Source organism: Rhincodon typus, chromosome 23 (assembly GCF_021869965.1).
Source record: "Rhincodon typus isolate 14 chromosome 23, sRhiTyp1.1, whole genome shotgun sequence".
In the NCBI taxonomy this organism is placed as follows: Eukaryota; Metazoa; Chordata; class Chondrichthyes; order Orectolobiformes; family Rhincodontidae; genus Rhincodon; species Rhincodon typus.
This window is the reverse complement of record NC_063354.1, coordinates 30,264,654-30,286,981: the sequence shown is the minus strand read 5'-3', so window position 1 is coordinate 30,286,981 and position 22,328 is coordinate 30,264,654. Positions and strand designations below refer to the sequence as shown.

General features: G+C 38.8%; 1 protein-coding gene across 2 annotated transcripts in view; it reads left to right on the top strand.

Annotated features, from left to right (window-relative positions):
• LOC109930295 (nuclear distribution protein nudE-like 1) overlaps positions 1-22,066 on the top strand; it is a 53,973-nt gene extending 31,907 nt beyond the window's left edge. Inside the window, exons 5-10 of one of the 2 annotated variants that reach the window (XM_020529800.2) lie at positions 599-735; positions 2,480-2,650; positions 5,085-5,176; positions 7,159-7,310; positions 19,192-19,226; positions 21,108-22,066. In XM_020529800.2, the coding sequence (XP_020385389.1) occupies positions 599-735; positions 2,480-2,650; positions 5,085-5,176; positions 7,159-7,310; positions 19,192-19,226; positions 21,108-21,112 (592 nt within the window). In that variant the 3' untranslated portion in view covers positions 21,113-22,066. The remainder of the gene's footprint in view (positions 1-598; positions 736-2,479; positions 2,651-5,084; positions 5,177-7,158; positions 7,311-19,191; positions 19,227-21,107) is intronic. The other variant, XM_020529799.2, reaches the window with a different exon arrangement.
• Positions 22,067-22,328: the final 262 nt, after the last annotated feature.

The following is a 22,328-nucleotide window of genomic DNA, read 5'->3' as shown; positions in this document are numbered from 1 at the left end:
AATTGTACACTCTTTAATTCTGACCTTAAACATTCTCCTACACACACTCTTCACATTATCTATATCGTATCTTGTCTACCTGTACCCTAGATTCAAATTCTGTCCGCAGGTACCTCAATTTCTTTATCTCTGTCAGCTCTTTTAAAAAGTCACTACTTAACTAAGCTTTTAACACCTTTCCTTGTGTTTTTCTATTGATGTGGCCTCAAGTTTTGTCCATTTATAGTCCTGTGAAGTGCCTTGGTGTAGTTTCCTACATTTAAAGGTGCCAAATAAATCCAAGTATTTAATTAAACTTTTTGTTTAAAATCAATTGAAAATTAGCATCAGCTACAGTTTGATCACTTTTATAGTGGAACAACATTGATTAAAATAATTGTTCAGAGTTGTTGAGTTCATGATTTTATATTTGTTTAATGTCGAAAGTTTTTTAATTATGAACTATACACAAATTGTTTTTTTCGCTAAGTCGTACTTTTATTACTAATTGCTAATGTTGAGCAGTGAGATACTTTTTTTAAAGAAATGTAGTTTTATTGTTTCACAGCCTTGTCCAATGTTAGTCCCAGAAATATTCATAAGTCTGTTTAATTTTTAGAGCTACCATAGTGTCATTAGAAGACTTTGAACAACGGCTGAATCAAGCAATTGAAAGAAATGCATTTTTAGAAAGTGAACTTGATGAGAAGGAGTCCCTTCTTGTTTCTGTTCAAAGGTTGAAAGATGAAGCCCGAGGTGTGTTCATTTTATTTTTAAGTGCAATGTTTCAGCAGGATCAATTAGATGCAGACAAAGTTTCTAAAGGTGGAATTGATAAACTCGTGGTGAGGGAACTTCCTTAACCTCCCAGCTAAGTGCAATACAGTATATCTTCATGTAATATACAGCAGCGTTCCTGAAAATCCTGACTTTGTGAGTTGGGGGTTCCCATAGGAATCGGCATTAGAAGTTTGGAGTTGGGTTCCTTGGGATAGTTCTTGTCCAGAAAGAAACAATATGCAAGTTGAAATACTGTACCAAAGGTGCATTCCTAGCTGACACAACTTGCAAAATAAGATGCATCATGAACTTAAATACCGCTTATGTACATATTTTTAAAAATGCACAGACCTTGCAATATTTTCAGAATTGCCCATCCCCATCTAGTGGTGGAATTTGTCAATCCAGCTGGAGCCATTGCACTGACTTACATTCTGTCGCTGGATCGAGATGAGGACTTGAGTTCAGGAATGGCTAAAGCCAGGACCTAAAGTAAGAACAGATGAGAAGAGACCAGGGAGCAAGGGATGGAAGCACCTGCAAAGTTAAAGTGAGCCAAGCCCTGGGGACATGGGGCTAGGGAGCAAGGGCAGGAGGCAAGGCTTTGTGGGAGAGGGTGTTAAGTTGCAGCCAGGAGCTAGGGTGGGAAAGGAGGCTGAGAATATCACAGGCTGTAATTTGGGAAAGGGAACTGAGGCTGACAGTCGAAGTGTCAGAAGGAGGGTCATGGTTGGCAAGACACAACAGGAAGACTGGCAAATAGTATTGAATTAAAATGGACACTGTTAAACTGTTATACTGACATAATTTATGAATAACATTAGTCCCAACACTACTTGGACTCCGTATGTAAATTTGAATTTTCTACTTTATCATTCTACGTTGCAAAAGTAAATTTTTTTGGCACATAATTCCTACATCACAACAATATCCCATTGTGAAATGCTTTTGGAATGTCTCCATGAAAAGCTGTGTATAAATGCAAGTTCCTTCACTAATTTATTCAAAAGGGAAAAAAATCAGTATGCTGAATTAGTGATTTTTTAATCCAATATATTTGTATTTAGGAATAATTCTGCATTAGTACTGCCAGCAGGAATGTGATGAGGTACGGTATAAAAAGAAATGTATTTGTTTCTAGCTGCCTGCTTTCTGACTACTGGCCTCCCCGTGCTTGATATTTCTAATTGTTGCTTGCCTGCACAATAATGGGTACTCCTATTAAAACCAAATTTATCACTCTAGGAAGCAATGACTTATGAGAAAGTTAATGTAACAGGCATGTCCTGGTTCTGTTATGCCCTGGGATTGCTAAACACCAATACACTGAACCGACTCACCTATTTTTGAGAATGCCAGAAAAGATGGGTTAGTGGGATCGAGCTCGAAACACGTGATTTTCTCCAGACCATTCTGCGTTACCAATCTTAGCGATAGTGTATACAAGACACCACATCCTACATTAAGATTCTTGAATAACCAATATTTGTTGCACTTATAAGGGAGTACATATCGGTACAGCTACTTGTGACATGAGGTCCTATTCCAGTTGGGCCATTTGGAGATTTCATTGACTGTAGGACACATGAGTTTGTTATTGAGTTGTTGTAACCTTTATGGTAACATCTAGCTACTAAAATTGTGATACTAAGTTAAGTTTGAGACTTTTATTCCTTAGCACAATTTTTGTTCAACTCCAGTCCTGTGAATATTTTTGCAGATCTGCGTCAAGAATTAGCAGTAAGGGAAAGGCAGGAAGTAACAAGAAAATCTGCCCCTAGTTCACCAACTCTGGAGTGTGAGAAGATGGATACAGCTGTTCAAGCATCCCTTTCTCTACCAGCCACTCCTGTAGGAAGAACTGCTGGCAATGGATTTGCTTCACCCAAAGGTATGTGCTGTAAGTTTTTCAAGCATCACCAAAATATTGATTCTGAGTTTGTGTATGTACATTTATAAGTATGGGCTGCTTATTATGTTTGTAGTAAGCTGACATAAGAATTCTTTCCACAGATGTCACTAAGCCTGCTGACTTTCTCTAGCAACTTCTATTTTTGTTTAGGAGTTAAGATGGCTACCAACTTGAATCAATCAAATTTGGGAAAACCCCTCCTGTTTCAGTCAGCTATCGGAGACCAATTATAATAATGTGTGCATTAATGAGATATGTTAAATAATTTGGTAGTGTTCCACAAACTAAATGCGATTGTAATTTCATTTCAATCTTGAGGTTGACATTAGGGATATATAAGTATATAAATGCAGAAAGGATCCTGTGTGTACATGTCCACCCATGTTCTGTGCCACTCAACTTCTTTAAGAACCTGGAATTCTGCTCGTGCATCTCAAATCACTTGACCAAGCACATTTTAATTTGTTTGACAGTGATAGGGATTGAACTAAATGTTGATATAAAGTTGAGTATGTACAGCAGTAATGCTCAAGTATGTTTCAATGTCGAACTATAAACTGATCTACTTTTGATATTGGCAGTGTTCAAGTGCAAGTCTAGTGCTTTGTGTACATGTATCAACACATTCAGTGCAAATCTGTGGTGTAAAATCTTGTGAATCTAAAATGTGTACTCAGTTTAGTAATCAGAAAAACTAAGAGTAGTCGGGTGAGCATTTACTTGAGTTATTCATTGATCAGTGTTACTTAATTCATACAGGGCCCAAGACCCAAATATGGTTTTGGTAAAACTGGGTTTGATCACAGGATGTCATTTATACTAAGGTGTGTTCAGTGCTTGTTTTAAGTAACGCATTCTCAGTAGACTTTGCATTTTGGGTGGAATTTATGCTCAAAATTGTTTGCTTTGAGATGTTTTCTTTTTCACCTCCAGTTTCTGCTCATACTCATTCATATACCACTGTTACACAATCTCCTGAGTTGGCACAAATGGCCAACATAAAGGGCTGTAATTTTTTTAAAATTAATATTGCATGGAGTAAACAATACAACTAAGTAGAAACTCCAGGCCTCCTCATTACTTTAGTCAGCACTCTGTATTATTGTTCTTGGTTCAAAAGTGCAACATGGAACAATTTGGATAGCAACAAGAGTTCATAGGAAGCCAGTTTTTTTATCTGTCTTCCAAATTGAGGATATGAGATGTAAGACTAAGGCCTGATTATCCCAATTGGTGGGAGGGGTGTCCTCAGTGTACAAAGATTCTGTATGGAGTTCCAAAATGCATATGGACATAGCTTATGTGCATCTCAAATGTTGGTTATTTTGCTCCATTCATGAAATTTATCTGGTTTTGCTCTGACTTTGAAACTAAAGAGGAAGAAGGAGGGAATTTGATCAGCTGTTTGAAATGCCTGCCAGCACTGGCCGCACTCTAAATAATGAGAATGAATGAAGGAAAGCCTGCCACGGTTCCGATAGTTTTACAGCCACTGTACAAATTTTTGTCTATCTGATCTTAAATTCTACAGTACATGTATTTTCATATCAATATTCAAACATGGAGCACTCACACAGTTCTTTAGTTTTTAACATCAGGGTAGAGGGAGGAAATGGGCATATAGCAATCCTTTTTAAAAAGACTTCAGCCTGATTGGATACTGGGTTTGAGTCGTACCCAAATTTGAGTCCGAGCCATCTGCCGGTACCTCCTGTAAGAACTTTGTCGCTAGTAATGTAACATCAGATCTGAGTATTTTCATGTGGATTTTGTTTTCTCATTGCCTTGCCTTTGAAAATTGATTTTGGTGAAACACCCATATTTAGAATGAGTCGATGCAAAACTTGGATTGGGCCCTAAGGGTGACCAAATGCATGTCCATGGCATACATGCCCACTTTTTGGGGAATCCACACGGTGCCATGTTATTGAAGATGGCACTGTTTTGATATCAATGGTACCATTTTGAAACTCAAAACTCCAGCATTTGCTCCAAGGTAGGACAAAGTCCGAAAAACTTGACTCAATTGAGATGCCATGTATCTGTGCTTCCTAGGTCAGAGTCTGTGTCCATATGACTGCAAGCACCTGGTCCAAACACAATGTGCCTTGAATTGCAGAGATTCAGGTTATCTGTAAGAAATGCAGCCTAAATTTGTAATGCCAGTCACTGGTGCAGCAGAGTATGGGGCCAAACCACAGCATAATTTAGTACAAGCTTGAAAGATTGAATTGTCTGCTGTTTAAAATCACTAAAGTTCGCATGTTGACTGTAATGCAGGAAACAAGTACTGGTTAATCGCATAACAATTGCTGTTTCAGGAGCTATTTAAGTTTAGCTGTTTGTGCAGGTGTGTGTATCTGTGTGCCCATATTACTTACTTGTATAAAAATTCTAAGGCTTGTTGTTTCAGCTATACCAAATGGCTATGGTACAATGCCATTAACTCCATCAGCAAGAATATCTGCACTAAATATTGTTGGTGATCTTTTAAGAAAAGTAGGGGTAAGTACTATATCTAATCACTTATTTACAACCTTTATTTCTGTAAATTCTTCTTGGACTCTCTTCAGTTGTGGTTCTTCACTGATGTTTTTCCTTTTGCATAAGTTGTTAACTAGTATAGCTAGCTGTTCAGAAACATTAAAATTCCATACGTGTATAAGGAAGAACATAGTTCTGCAACAATCCTAGGAAGCATTCCTCCTTAACCAATACTGAACGGAATGCTTACCATCTGTGATACTGGCCTAATGTTGCTGCACAACATTCCCTATACTAAGTGTTGGTAATGTCTCAATCATAACCTCAGGCTCTCTGTCACTGGTCCTCTTCCCAGACACTATACTTCTGGATGACCGGTATTTACACATTGCCAATATTAGTAAAAAGAGATTATTTGGTCATTAATTTAATTGCTGTTTTCATGATATTGCTGTGCTCAAATTAGCTACAGCCTTGTTTCTGTGGTACAACAGTGAGTAGACCTAAAGTTCTTTTTAAATTATTAAAAGAAGTAAAAGTGATATGAGAGGAACCGTTAGTGTCTGGAATGCACAGCCTAAGCATGGTGGAGGTAGGTTCAGACACATTGAAAATGGAATTATTATGTTGTTTGTTTTCAAAGGGGAACGGTTACATGGAGAAGGCAGGAGAATGACTCTGAGATGCTGCTTTGGAAAACTGGCACAGGCGGAATGGGCTAAGTGGCTGCCTCCTGTGCTGTAACAATCCCAAGATGGTCTGGTTGCCTGTAAAGCAAACTGATTTGGAAGATTTAAAAAGGCATTTTTCATTTGAATTATGCCAAATCTTTAATATTTAGGGATATATACTGTACATTTTGATAGGGCAAGAAAACACTGCAGTTAATCTGAATTGGAGAAAGAAAGTTGCAAGAGTCCCTGTTCAACAGCAACCTCTGCATTTCTTTTTCATGACCTTCAGGGTAAACTATGCTCGGCTTTGCTGATGATGAAAGGTCACTTTATACCACATGGATCTGAACTGCAGCATGAATCCACATTAGGAGATGGGGAGGTTAAGACCACTTATTATTTGTAGGCCAGGAAGGACTGTGTGTCCGTGCTTTTCCCCCTCTTTTTTTGTGTAGAAGCATAAAATTGCAAAGAGATACTAATAGATTAATTCAGTTGATGAAACTGCAGCATATAGACATTCACTTTCAGTCTAAACAGGACAGATCAGGATTCTTTCTCAATAATGAAAAGCTAGAGACTGCTGAGATCCAAACATTGGATGGGTGGACTGGTACAAAAAATATTCACAAAGGTTCGTGCAGTTATGGATTTTGTATCTAGCAGTTTAAAAAGGCTCCAATGTCACCATCTCAAATTGCTTTACAGCCAGTAAGTAATTATAGTTGCTACTATATTTCAGATTATTCTTGCATTCTAAGAGGTCATGCAGCTGTATACAAGTCCTGGTTAGCCGTGCTACAAGATCAAAGTCAAAAATTTAGAGCTAGGCCTCTCTTGAGTAAAGGGAAGTCTGATAAAAGTTTGGAACACTTGTACGCAATGAGTCAGTTGTTAATTTTAATTTCGAAGTTGATAGATTTATGTTAGCCACATATATTCAGGGACATAAGACAAAGGTAGGTTATAGATAGGTCTTGATCTCACCGAATGGCAGAACAGACTCTAAAGACTAAATGGCATTCTCCTATCTTAAGTTTCCTCCTTCCACAATTGAGAGCGAGGTCTGATTTTTGTCATGTCGGTGGTTTTAGACTTCAAACATAAGCATCATTGTGCATTGTTTTCTTGTTTGTTTTGGTTATTTTGAAATTGTTTGCTCATTGAAAACAAATCAGTGCTATTTTTATGGTGGGTTGTGAGGGAAAATTCATGAGTTTCCCCTTGAATAGTCTAGGAAGAGTTCCTTTTAGTTCATACTGTTGTGTGGAATTTCTTTGTTTATTATTTCCTGCTAACTGACAGTGATATTTCTTTTTTTTTTTTCAGGCCTTAGAATCAAAGTTAGCAGCATGCAGAAATTTTGCAAAGGACCAAGCAACACGAAAAAGTTACAGTTCAGGGAATGGTAATGGTACCTCTGCTATGGTCAACAATGCAAAGTTTTCTAATTCAGGTCTTGCAACATATTTTGACAAAGGGTAGGTATTTAATATGTGCAAGTGCCAATCATTCTTTAAGAAAAAAATCAGCAATTAATTAAACTTTTTGTGAACAGGGGCACTTAGATAAATTTGCCAGTATTAAACATTGGTAAAAGAACCTGGAGAAAAATCGGTGGACATTTTCTAATGCTGCAAGTTGTCTAAATCTGGAAGACACTGCCTGAGACCATGGTGGAAACAGATTTTAGTGGTAACATTCAATCAAATGAGATTTATTGACGTGTGGGGAAAAGGACTATAAGGCCATGGGACAGGAACGGGGGAAAGAATTTAGTTGAATGGCTCTTTCAAAGAGCTACTAAGATGTCTGGGTTGACTAACTTCCTTTGGTGCTGTTGTTGTGAAGTTGGTATAGTACTTGTGGGCTAGAAGGCAGGACATTAGAATTTGTTTGTAAAATGATGGGGAGGGTGCGGGGAAGTGCTGTGATCCCTTTAAAAGGTGTTTTGGAGATATTAAAAATGTCTGCAGGCAGCAGCAGATGCACGGAGAGTTCTTGAAATTGAAACATTGTATCAAAAGGCTGTACTGCTCACAGGCAAAGCAACATTTTTACCAAGATGACAGGTTTTTGAATTTAGCCAATTAACTTAAACCAGGCCCTGGATACCAAAGCCCAATTAAATTTAAATTTGATGGTTTTGACAACCTCCGACCAATCCCATTGTAAGAAATTAATGGGTCATCAAGGGTATATAAAAAAAGAGGGCATTTGAAAATCCGTGTGAGAGCAAACTGCCATCTGTTAAGAGAACAGCTCTCAATAGCCATCTTCTCTAAAGAAAGAGAAAATCACTGGCTCTTCCAGAAATCTCTAAGATCTTAGAGTAAGCACCATCTAAATAAAGGACTGTGGCACTCTTAGCTAATATTTGATGGAGGAAGGCATTCCTGACTGGAGGACAGCGGAGAAAGCATTGTTTTGGAAGACATATCCTGGCTGTAATTTTGAGAGATTAAGCTTCAATTTTTTTATTATTAATTTGTCTTATTTAAGTGGTATGTGTATCTATTGGAACAGCATACTGGTAGAATTTTGTTTTATTCGGGAATAGTTAGTAGTTAAGGGGGAATTGTTCAGTTTGTTAGTAGTTTTGTTAACTTGTTAATTGTGTTAGAGTTAGATATATTTACTTGTTGATTATGAAGTGAGTATTAGGGATTTCTGTGATTTAACCACTCCTTTAAAAGATTACGAGGCGAGGCAAGCTTTTCTGGGTGTTTCGGTTTTAGTTATCAGAGGAGGCGGGTCGACTGCTCCTTCGTAACAGTTGAGGCTTCGTCTGGGATCTGAACGGATTTGGATGATTTAAACGGACTTGGGGACTAGTGTCCTAGATCTTTAAATAAAGCTTAGCTGAGAAGTGAAAAATCTGTTTAGTTTCAGTTATTTGTGGTTGGTTAAATCAAAAGTAGGAGAAATGGCTCTTAACATTGCTAAAGAGGTTCTAGGGTTGGAAGATGCTTCCCAAATTTGCCAAGAAAGTTTAGAAAGACCGGAAGGGGACACTTTTCGACTTAGCAAATAGGCTAGAATTGGGTTTAACTAGGGATAAGAGGAAAGCTGAAGTTGTAAAGGAGTTAGTCGAGCATTTAGGTATACCAGAGAAATAGGCAAGTGCAGTGGAGTAAGAAAGGGAAAAAGAGAAGAATGTTAGAGTTGGAGAAGATGAAGTTGGAACTTGAAGCAAAAATACTTCAAATGGCGGAAGGAAAAGTACAAAATAAAGTGAGCATGAGCAAACTCATTGTAGCCAACAGCCTGATAAGGATATATACAAATATAAGGAAATATACAAATACCAAAATTTGATGAAAAAGATTTAGAAACCTTTTTCATTTCCTTTTGAGAAATTGGCTAAACAGATGAACTGGCCAGAAACTCCGTGGATAATGTTAATTCAGACCAAGTTGGTAGGCAGGGCTAGTGAGGTGTTTGCAGCGGTGTCAGGAGAATATGAAGAAAGAAGACAGGCTATTTTGAGTGCCTACAAATCGGCACCAGAAGCACGTAGACGACAGTTCAGAAAGGAACCAGGTCGGACATATGTCGAATTTGAAAGAATTAGACATAGCAACTTGGATAGATGGGTGAGAGCATCGACGATAGAAAAGATGTATGAGGATCTTAGATTATTCTGCTGGAGGAGTTCAAAACCTCAATTCCAGAAATTATCATAACTTTCTGTTCCTCAACATGAGTTAAAACAGCAAGAAGAGCTGTAGAGATGGCGCATGAATACACATTAGTGCATAAATCGAAATCTAGATTCTGACAGCGATTTCGTTCTGTGAGGGATAGAAATGGGGAAAAAGTGAGATCTTTCAATGAAATACAAAAAGTAGATCACACTAGGAACAGTTTACCACACGTGAAAAAAGAAACCCAAGAGGGTGAAAAGCCTCTGGTGTTTCGACAGTACTAGAGGGCGATGCATAAAGGCACAGTGCTGGTGGTTTAAGAAAGGCACTGGGGGAAAGGATGTGGTAAAAAACGCTAAACCAGTGGGATTAGTTGAGATAGTAAAGGAAATCCCAAGAGAAGGTGAGCTGTGGGAGAGTGTACGGCCTAGTCACGGGCTGGATAGTAAGATAGTGCCCGATCTCTTCAAACACTTCGCCTCTGTGGGTAAGGTTTACTTGGGTAGAACAGGGAGAGAAGGCAAAGAAGTTACAATATTGACAGATACAGGAGCTGATCAATCTCTAATAGTAAGAGATGAAAATATTTGGACCCCTTCTGAAATGTTACCCAAGAATAGTAATCTGTGGAATGAATGGAGAAAGATTTGGCGTTCCCCTGTTAAGATAAGGCTAGAAAGTCCAATTGAGACTGGGGAAGTGACAGTGGGAGTGATTGAAAGAGTGGCTATTCCAGGAATATAGTTTGTTCTTAGAAATGCCCTAGCTGGATCAAAGGTGGAAGTGATGCCCATTGTAATAGAGAAGCCAAAAGAAAACCAGGGAACTGATGAGTTAAAAGAAAAATAACTTGGAATTTTTCCAGACTCTCTGGTGACAAGATATCACAGTCATAAGTTAAAGCAAGAAGGGAAAATGAAAGATGAAGGAGTTGAGGTCGAGTTAGCTGAAACTCTGATGAAATGGTAAATGAGAAACCAAAGCAGGTAGAGGATTGGGCAGAGGTATTTTGTTCTGAAAGACTAATGGAGTTGCAACAAAAAGATGAAGCAATAAAAAGATTTATACCATAAAGCCTACTCTGAAAAGGAATCAGAATATATTGCAGAATGTTATTACTTTAAGGATAGAATCCTAAGGTGGAAATGGAGACCTTGGTAGGTTAGTGCAGAGGAGAAACGGGCAGAAGCTCAACAGATTGTGTTGCTGGCAGCATACAGAGGGGAAGTAATGCTGGTAGCACATGAATTACCTGTAGGTCATCATCCAGGAGTGAGGAGGTCTCGTGCTAAGAGACAGAAGCATTTCTATTGGCCAGGATTACTTAAGATGTGGTTGAATTTTGCCGCACCTGTCATAAGTGTCCCATGGTAAGACGGCTACTGGCAGTAATAAAACCAGCGCCTTTGGCAATTCCTGCATTTGAAGAACCTTTCACATGGGTTATGATTGTGTAGGTCCCCTCCGTAAAACCAAAAATGGGAACCAGTATTCGCTAACCATAATTGATGTCGTCTGCCAGATTTCCGAAGGCAATTCCATTATGGAATGTCAAGGCAAAGAAGGTTATGGAGGTCATAAATTTAACAAAGGCAGAATTTGCAAAGGCGGAAGTGACGTTCTTAGGACCCAACATCAGATATGGAAGGATGACACTGAGGAACTTGAAGGAGAAAGCCATAGAGGAATATCCAAGACCGTCCTTGAAGAACGAAGTGTTACAGTTTTACGGACTGAGCGGATTCTATCGGATGTTTGTATCGAAGTAGTAATATGGTGGCACCACTGATGGATTTGTTGAAGAAGAACACGAAATTTGAGCGGACAGAACAATGCCAGGAGGCATTTGAGAATTTAAAAGTAGTGTTAACCACCCCAGCAGTTTTAGCCATGCCAAATTTATTGAAACCCTTTTAAAGTTGCCATCAACGCAAGTGATATAGGGGTTGGAGCTGTGTTGCAGGTGGGTAATTGTGAAATTGAAAGTTTTTCAAAGAAACTCCATATCCACCAGAGGAAATGTTCAACTGTTGAAAAGGAATTGTTGAAATTGGTACTGACCTCAACGTTTTAATGTTTATGTTGTAAACAATATATCGGAGATGGTTGTGTACACTAATCACAACCTGCTGACATTTTTGGAAAGATTTAAAGACAAGAATACTTAAAGAACTGAATACTGAATGGTCTGGACAGAGTGGATGTTGGGAAGATGCTTCCATTGGTAAGAGAGACTAGGACCCGAGGGCACAGCCTTGGAGTAAAGGGAAGGCCTTTTATAACAGCTAAGGAGAAACTTCTTCAGCGAGAGAGTAGTGAATCTATGGAATTAATTGCCACAGAAGGCTGTGGAGGCCAGGCCATTGAGTATATTTAAGACCGAGATAGATAGGTTCTTGATTGTCAAGGGGATCAAGGATTACGGGGGGAATGGGATTGAGGAACTTATCAGCCATGATTGAATGGAGTCTTATGTTACAAGCATTTAATTTACAGATTGTATATGTTGCATGTTGTGAATATGCTAGTGTGGGTTTAAAAGGAAATGTATATGTAAGATAGATACAGTAGTGTTCAATGTTTTATATATGTAGAATTAGCATTAAATGTGTAACTCTAACGACTTATGTTTCTAGTAATAATGGCATTAAGATTTAGAAAAAAAGTGAAGCTGTCTTTTCACAATGATGGTTCACTTTCTTAGTGGGGGAGGTGTTGGTATAGTACTTGTGGATTGGAAGGCAGGACGTTAGAATTTGTTTGTAAAATGATGGGGGGGTGGGGGAGAAGAGTGCGTGGTCCCTTTAAAAGATGCATTTTTTTAGGCTTGGAGATTTAAAAGAAAATGTCTGTAGGCAGCAGCAGATACACGGAGAGTTCTTGAAATTTAACATAATATCAAAAAGCTATACTGTTTGCAGGCAAAGCAGCATTTTATCCAAGATTATTTTTCCAAGACAACAGACTTATGAATTTAGCCAATTATTTTAATCAGGCCCTGGATACCAAAGCCCAATTAAATTTTAAAACTGATGATTTTGACAACCTCGGACCAATCCTATTGTAAGAAATTAATGTATCATCAACTGCATAAAAGAGGGCATTTGAAAATCAATGTGAGAGCAAACTGCCATCTGTTATGAGAACAGCTCTCAACAGGCATCAGCTTTAAAGAAAGAAAATCACTGGCTCTCAAAAATCTCCAAGATCTTAGAATAAGCACCATCTAAATAAAGAACTACGGCACTTTTAGCTAATATTCCTGATGCAAGAAAATCAACGGAGGAAAGCATTCCTGACTGGAGGACAGCAAAGAAGGCATAGAACATTCAGGAAGACTTATCCTGGCTGTATTTTTGAGAAATTAAGCTTTAATTTTATTTTATTAATTCGGTTTCTAGAAGTCATACTTGTATCTATTGGAACAGCATACCATTAGAATTTTGTTTTATTTAGGAATAGTTTGTAGTTAAGTGGGGGGAATTGTTTGATTTGTTAGTAGTTCTGCTAATTTGTTAACTGTATTAGGGTTACATAAATTGTTACTTGTTGATTATGAAGTGAGTATCGGGGATTTCTTTCGTTTAACCACTCCTTTAATAAATTGCGAGACGAGCTTCTCTGGGTGGTTCGGTTTTAGTTATCAGAAGGGGGTCAACCGTTCCTTTGTGACACTGTATACTTCCAAGGCCCTTATGGATCTGTCTTCTGGATTTGGATTTGGATTTTTTCTTCCCCCAATCCTTTATCCTTTCTCTCTTCACCCTGTTGCCAATTTTGAATGCTCAACACTTTATTCATCCAAGTTGCTAGAGCACACTGACGCAGTATGTATTTATTAAGATAAGCAAGAAGTGATTTTTTTTTTTAAACCCAATCTGCGTGGGCAGTTAAAAATAGTGTCTTGCTTTCCCACTCAGAACTGTCACCCTTTTAGGTCAATTTTCATTTTAATCTGTAGGATTCTGTATACAGATAAGATGCCGACCTAAAGCAGGCAAGGAGAGACAATGGTGTAGCGGTAATATCACAGAAATAGTAATCTAGAGACCTTGGTAACACTGGGGACACTGCAGATAGTGAAATTCTTTTTTTGAAAGATCTGGAATTAAAGATTTATTCATGACTATTAGAGCATAGTCGATTGTTATATTTAAAAAGAAATTTGGTTCACGAGTGCCTTCTTCGCAAAGAAAAATCTTTCATCTTTATCTGGTCTGGCCTATGTGTCACTCCAGACTGTTAGCAATATGGTTGACTCTTCACTGTCTCTGAAATGGCCTAGCAAACCACGCATTTGTATCTATCTGCTAAAACGGTTTAAAGAAGGAAACCGGCATTGACTCTCTCACTGATGTCCATGATATCACTGTGGCTATTCCTGCATATGTCCTATCCTTTTGGCAAAACAACCAAGCAGTGTGGTATTTAGTAGGGAAGGGAGTTGCCCTGGCTGTCCTCAAGATTGACTTGACTGACTGACTGACTGAGGCACCCCCACTCCAGTTTGATGAACCAGTACTCTTCTACATTGGGCACCACTTGGAGATAGCACTAAGGTTGGCAAGGGTACAGAATGTATTCTGGATGTCCACCATAGAGTGGCTGAAATGCCAGTACTACCAAGCTGATCAAGTTCTAAATGATAGACTGGGTCTTTAAGTGGTGGAGGAACTGACAACGGTGGTTGCGGTGGGTGGGGGGGGGAGGTAAAAACATATTTGACATCATTCTCCTCAATCTATCTTTCACAGATGCATCTGTCAATCATAGTAACAACCATACAGTCCTTGAGAGTAAGTCCTGTCTTCATGGGTGGCCAAAATGATTAAGAAGGCATATGGCATGCTTGCCTTCATTGGCCGGGGCATGGAGTACAAGAGTTGGCAAACTATGTTGCTCATATGTAAAACCCTTGTTAGGCCGCATTTGAGTATTGTGTGCAGTTTTGGTCGCCACACTACCAGAAGGACGTGGAAGCTTTGGAGAGCGTACAGAGAAGTTTCACCAGGGTGTTGTCTGGTCTTGAGGGCACTGGCTATGAGGAAAAGTTTTGTTTTTTTTTTTTTAAAAAAAAATAACCAGGATTGTTTTCACTGGGAAGGCGGTGGCTGAGAGGAGACCTGATCAAGATCTACAAAATTGAGAGGCATAGATAGGGTTGATAGTTGGAGGCTTTTTCCCAGGGTTGATGGTGAGAGGGAGAAAGTTTTTAAGGGAGATGTATGAGGGAAGTTTTTCACGCAGAAAGTGGTAGGAGCCTGGAATGCACTGCCCAGAAGAGGTGGTGGAAGTGGACAGGTTAGCAACATTTAAGAGGCATCTGGATGGTTACATGAGTAAGGAGGAAACAGAGGGATATGGACTGAATAAGGGCAGAAGGTTTGTTTTTTTATTTTAAGTTAGGGCATGGTGCTTGGAGGGCCAAAGAGCCTGTTCCTGTGCTATATTTCTCTTTTGTTCATACTGAGAATAGCCTCCATTGGGCATCCCTGAGGCACTTTGGTCCATCAGAATTAGAATTGCAATCCCATACGATCAGCAGTGCCTCAATCCAGCGTATCCCCTATTCCATGCCTGGTTCAACGATGAGTGCAGGAGGGAATGCCTAGAGCATCACCAAGTGTACCTAAAAATTAAGTGTCAATCTGCTGAAGCTACAGTACAAGACTAGCTTGTGTGTGCCAGGCAGCAAGTGATAAATTATGTCCCCTCTAATTTTGTTTTCATTTGTGCGGACCTCCAAAACTGTTAGTCTGTACTGGAAACAGCGTTGGCATGGTGATTGACGTGCATGGGCCCTCAGTAACTATGCAGCCTAGCAGTGCTGAAAGACAAAGTTAAGTGATTGCACAATCAATGCATCAGACCTAAGCTCTACAGTCCTAGTTATGAACAGTGATAGACCATTAAACAACTCACTGGAAGAAGATTTCATAAATAACCCCATCACGGTGGAGGGCACTCTTAATGTGAAGGCGGGACTTTGTCTCCACAAGGGCTGTGTAGTGGGACTGTTACCAGTGCTGTCATGGTCAGATCAATCAATAGCTGGCAGATCATGTATGTTTTCCCCTCTTGGTTCCCTCATCGCCTGCTGCAGACCCAGTCTAGCAGCTATGCCCTGTAGGACCCGACCAGCTCGATCAGTAGTGCTGCTGCCGAGCCAAGTATTGGTCGACATGGAGAATTACTGATTCATTAACTGAGGAAGGGCAGCACGTGGTAATCAGCTGGAGGTTTCTTTGCCCATGTTTAACCTGAAGCCATGAGAATTCAGAGGGCTCAGAGACCATGTTGAAGACTCCCAGGGCAACTCTCTTCCAACTGTATATCACGGTGCTGCCACATGTGGGTATGTTCTGCTTGTGGGACAAGACATATCCAGACAAGGTGATGGTAGTGTTTGGGGCATTGTCTATCAGGTATGATTCTATGAAAATGACTCCGGCTGTTGCTTGACTGTTATGTGAGACAGCTCTCCCAATTCTGTCACTAGCCTCAGATGTTAGTAAGGAGGACTTTACAGGGTCAACAGGGCTGTTTCTCTTGTTGCTTCCACTGCCTCGGTCAATGCCAGGTGGTCTATCCAGTTTCATTTCTTTGTTGAGACTTCATAGTGATTGATACTGTTATGGACCAGACTCAAGGCCCTCAAAATATACTAAAATAGCCTAGACCCTAACTTTTTCTCGTTTTAAAGGTCAGTGTAAAGTGTTGCATTCCAGATGCAATTCAAGTGGTCAAACTACTTGATTTTAAGCAAAATACACTTTTGTATTTTAGCTTTAGTGTAAAAGTAGACAAAGAAAAGAATTGCTTTAACTGTAATTCCAGATTCCAGCAACTGCTAACAGCTAAAACTAAAATTCCTGGTTCTCTGGGAGTTAGACACAGCCTGAATGGGTGGGGTCAATTGTTCCAACTTTTTAAGAAAAACCCAAGACCTCACCAAGACCCTGTCACTATCCCACCTATCTTCCCCTGCCCCACCCCTCCTCTCTCTATTTATTCCAGAGCTCCCTTCCCCCATTTCTGAAGAAGGGTCCTGACCTGAAATGTCAGCTTTCCTGCTCCTCTGATGCTGGCTGGCCTGCTGTGTACCTCCAGCTCCACACTGTTATTCCAAGACCTCACAAGCTGTTTATTGGCTTTGAGCAGACTGTTCAGTGCCTCTGTCCTTTTAAAAGTGAACAAAGTTTGAGACAAAGTACACCTTTTAAAGTAATTGTATTGTCACAATACAACTGAGTGGCTTGCTAGTCCATTTCAGAGACCATTTGAGAGTTGACCACATTGTGGTTCTGGAATCACATGTAGGCCAGACCAGGTGAGGATGGCAGATTTCTTACCCATCAGTGAGCCAGATGAATTTTTCTGACAGTGGGCAGTAGTTTCACGGTTATTAGATTCTTAATTCTAGATATTTCTGGGTCCCAAAAGCATTAGCCAAGTTTCTGGTGAATATTCTAGCAAAAACACCACTAGACCATTGCATCCTGATGGAGCATCTCCCCTACAATGTGGAACGTTGCCCTGGCATCTCCTGTACACCGCAAGCAGTACAAGTAAAACCTGGCTAATTATCACTTCATCAGTCTACTGTCTGTAAATTGATAAATCAATCATGAGCAGTGCTATCAAGCAGCACTTGCTTAGCAATATCCTATTCGCTGATGCTCAGTTTGGGTTCTACCAGGGACTGTCAGCTTCTGACCACATTGTAACTTAGGTGCAAAAGAGCTGAACTCCAGAGGGGATGTGAGGACTGCCCTTGATATCGAGGCCACATTTGAATGAGTTTCCTCGAAGCCCTCTGGGAATTGGCGGGTGGGAGGGGCGCAATCTGTCCAGTTTTTGGGTTGAAATGATACCCTAGCACATAGGGGAGATGGTTCTGGTTTTAGGTCAGTCAAATCAACAGGAGTTCTTCAGTGTAGTGTCTGCAGTCCAACCATCTTTTAGCAGCTTCATCAGTGACCATCTCTCCATCACAAGCTCAGGAGTGAGGATGTTCACTATTTGTGATGACTCTGATACTAAAGCAGTCCATGACGAAATGTAACCACACCAGGATGATATCCAAGTTTAGACTGAAAGGTGGCAAGTAATATTCATGCTACACAGTGCCAGGCAATGACCATTTTCATCCCTTGATATTCAGTGGTGTTACCATCGCTGAATCGCACAGTAACAATATTCTGGGGGGTTACCAGAAACTGAACTAGCCATAAAAGTACTTGGCTATAAGAGCAGGTCAGAAGCTAGGAATTCTGTAGTGAGTAACCCATTTCCTGATTGCCCAAAGCCTCCCCACTATCTTCAAGGCACATGTCAAGAGTATGGTGTTATGCCCACCACTTGCCTGGAAGAATGCAGATCCAATATGTCAGTAAACTTAAGACCATTCCTGGGCACCATAATCCTTAAAAGCCATTCCTCCACACAGCAGCAGTGTGTACTATTTGCCAGGGATACAGTAGGGGGATAGATCTGGGTGGGATGTTCTTTGGAGGGTTAGTGGAGACTGGATGGGCCAAATAGCCTTCTGCATTGTGGTATCCTATGATTCACAGATACCCTACAGAAGTTCAACGAGGCTCCTTAAACTGCATGTTCCCCAAAACCTACAATCGGCTAGAAGGTTGGGGGCCACTGATCTCTTGCGTATGAATTCATGTAATTATTCTCCTGCATGTTGTGGATTTACAGAGAAGTAATTTAGTTACAAGGAGGGGGGTTACTTGTTTTTGATCACTAAGTTTAAAAACCTAAGCAAATTAGAGGGAAAATTTATTCCAAATTGCGAAGGCTCGAAGTACAATTGAATGGTTTGTTTGGAATTAGTTTAGCTTCACTGAATTTCTAACTTGCTATATTTTAGTACCACTGTCTTTAACAAAACTTAAAAGAAGTGTTTTAAGTCTAATTGCTCCTCGTGATGGCTCAGTGAGTACAGCATGTCCAGCTGTCATAATATTTAGACAGCAAAATCCCGGATTTGATCCTGAGTTTGTGTGGCCTCTGATTAGTTAGCTTCAACGAGTTTCAAATTATTAGTGGTGTTCCAAGTCAGGGAGTGATCTAAGCTGCTAGCATGCCACGCCTGTTTCTTTATCTAATGATTCATGCAGCATGAAATCAGTGTGTAGGTATGATGAGAAGGAATGTAGTTTAGAATGCAGTCTGCACATGCAAATATCCAGTCCATACTTGGCATCTGGGCTCAAATGTGAACAATCTTTGAGAGGTACTGATGAACTGTGAACACTTTTTGAAACTTTAGTTCAATTGAAGTCAACCTCTTCAAAAGCAAGAATATTGGCAAAATCGCATACTCCCCAGTCAAGAGTTAAAATCAAAAGAAAGGTTAGTAAAATGGTATTAAATTGCATTGTGCTGTAAGTTTGATCTACTCTGGCATTCTTTCATTTATCTGCTTTACCCAGTTCGTTCATTTATGTCAAACTGCTGATTCCTGAAATTTTGGTATACATGTAGGGCAGCATTTTGCATTGTTCCACAAATTTCAGTTCCTAAACATTAACTTTCAATAACCTGTTCAGTTAGGTGTAATCAATTGAACAATAATCTGATTTTAGCTTTAAGTAGGAGAGTGATTTAAGCAGTTAAACCACCCGAGACTGGCTTAGAGGTCAACATGAAGTCGGCATGAGTGTTTAAATTTGATTCAGTATGTCTTTTCTTTTATCAGAAAAGAGAGAGTCTTTTTCACCAAGTTTATCATGGGTAATTCATTTTATTGTATTCCTTTCAAGTAATCATCTGCATGCGAGCAACAAATGTGATGTAATTGAAAGCAGGATTAACAACTAGACTTCGGCTGAATTTCCACTAACTGCACGGGGAATTTGGTATTCTGTCAATTTGTAAGAATCTAGATTAAAATGCCAGATATATAATGCTTATTGGTGCCTCTTTCACTCTATGCTTTTACAGTTGATGTATAGGGCTTGCCCAATGATCTCTGGACTGCATTTTTGTTTTTGCAGTTGAAACATTTATGCAGTTGTGTGCTGCAAAACTACATAAAAATATAATACCTATTAAACTGGTGGAGGCACTACAGAATGTGGAAAATGGCTGTCCCCAAGTTGTTTTAAGGATCAGGATATTGGAGGTCATAATTCTAACTTAGATATATGTCTGAAAAAAAATTAAAAGATCAAACAAGAGACAACATTTTCCACTGTTCACATACTCCTTAACGAGGAGTTTCTTTGCAAGAACAAATGTGTAGAAACACATTTTAAAGTGAGTAGATTTTTCTTTCCAACCTTACCTTTTTCTGGTTGAGTGCCAAATCTGCATAATACTAAGCCTGGGATAACAAGGTGTAGAGCTGGATGAACACAGCACTCCTTAAGGGTCTTGGCCGGAAACGTCAGCTTTCCTGCTCCTCTGCTGCTTGGCCTGCTGTGTTCATCCAGCTCTACACCTTGTTATCTCCGATTCGCCAACATCTGCAGTTCCTACTATCTCTAATACCACAAGCCTGCTTGGCTAAGTGATATAGTGAATGGAAAAAAAATCAAAATTACACTCTTAAAATGTACACAGAAATACTCAGTGAAAGCTTTGTGCACTGAGCTAAGCTTTGCAACAGAATAATCAATTTGAACAACTAATTACTAAATGGAAAATTTATTATCAGAATAAAACTTGACTATTTAAATAAAGGAAAATTTGAATTCGAGGTAGAAAGCAAACATAAGAATGGTTCATACCAATGGTACAGTTTTTTTTTTTTTTGAAGTTATCTGGTTGTTTTATCTCTTGTACATTATATGCTGAGGCATGGCTGTACTTAAATCCACAACTAACATGTGCATACATTATAAAATACAGTAAATTGTGCATTTGCTACTGATCTTCTGATCTGCATGTTCACATTTTTAAAAACAAACTGTATACATTCCAGAAGTAACTAATACGCATTATGTAATTTTGCAATGAATCAGTTGTATCTGTATGAATGATCATTAGTGATTCATTCTAGTGCTGATATTGTAATCGGTAGTTTTTATATGAATGTTGCTATTTCCTTTTTCCAAAACTCCTATCAAAAGCAAACTCTTAGTCAATCCTTGAACTTCAGGCAACTTGACTGAATTCCAGTCGTCATGTGTTAGCTTTATTTTTAAAATATTTCCAAATTGGACATTAAATGGCTTTGAATCCATCCATAATATTGTAGTAAGGCAACTAAGGTTTTAAAATCACATTGTTCTGATGCAATTGCTGCGCAAAACACATACAATTGGGATCAACCTTTAGTTGCAGTTGGTAGCTATTTAAATTTACAAGAAAATGTTGTCATTTGTAGTTTTTGTGCAATTTTCAAGACCAGATAATCGTGCAGAAAGCAGAAACAGTATGGAGTTATATTAAATATCCAAAATTAGGCCCATTAAGAAATCAGACAAGCAAATTGATTAGTCTGTATAATTTAAATTTTCTGCTGAACCCAGAGCTAAGAGTGGACTTGATAATTTGAGAAATACCGCTCATTTCATGTTCCTATTGTGAATGCTGGAACATCTGTAAATTACTAGCTACTGTCGTAACTTTGCATGAAACTATTTCATATCTTGTTTTTGTTGAATATAGGGTAGTAAATGGTCTAGACCAAGGACCTGCAGGAATTGGATCAGCAGCACCACCACCTTCACCACCAGGCATGCTGCCACTCAGTGTCTGAACAGTCAAACTGCATCTTTTTATTTAAAACCATCTACTTCAAGCAACAGGATAACCCTGATTACAAATGGAGTGCACTGTGGTGTGTAGGAATTTCTGAATTATCTTGCTTGTTCTTTAAGATTTTGTTTGTTAAACAGTTTGCATCTTAATCTCTGGTATACTGTCACTGCAGTGTAGTTAATTTACCATTACCATTCATGGGGATTTTAATGCTATTCCTGTTGTACGTTACACCAGATTTGTATATTGAGAATTAAAATTTGAAATCCTAAGCAGTATTGGAAAAGTCTACATATTTAAAGCTAACAATGGTGTGTATATATATGATATTTGTTCAAGCCACTTATACAATGTATGACTCTCCAGATAATTGGTCTGGGTTTCTCGGTTATGTGCCTGGATTTGGTGATATTTTAAAACACCAATTCCTGTAATTTTTATTTTGAATTGTACAATTTTTGCTTGGTTTCTAATGTCAAATTTATTAAGGAAGATATATTTAAACATTGTGTAAATTGGTTTGTTTTTAAAAAAAGTACTGAAGTTGTATAACAAACTTTTGAACTATTTACAGCATTGATTTTTTTTGTTTCTATGCATCAACTCGATCACTTTGACATTTTATTTTGTGGCATAATTTGGAAAATTACATTGGCTGTTTCTTGTTAATGTATATAAGTTTGTAAACATGACTTTGCCCAAGATATTTGTATATAGCTTGGGCTTTCTAGCATTATTTATTCAGATTCTATATGGCATGTTTAATAAATGAAGCAGTTTACCAGACAGTTGTAACAAATCATATGATATCATTATGTAGAACCTGCTGTCTAAACTTCTGAAAATAAATTTGTTCTTTAAACAGTTACAGTGTGCAGAATGGTCATGATAATGGTGAGATCACCATCTGGTAAGATGGAATAGGAAGTGTCATTATTTTGATGAGTACATTACATTATTATTGAATTTTTGTAAATGCAGCACTGATGACATGATTACCAATTTGTATGAAGTATATAAATATTGACAATTTGATTTCTACAAGTTTTGTTTATTTCTACATTATCTGTAGATGTTAGGTTTAGACTGAATGGTCATTGAAGATTATGCTTTGTAATAAAATGTCAA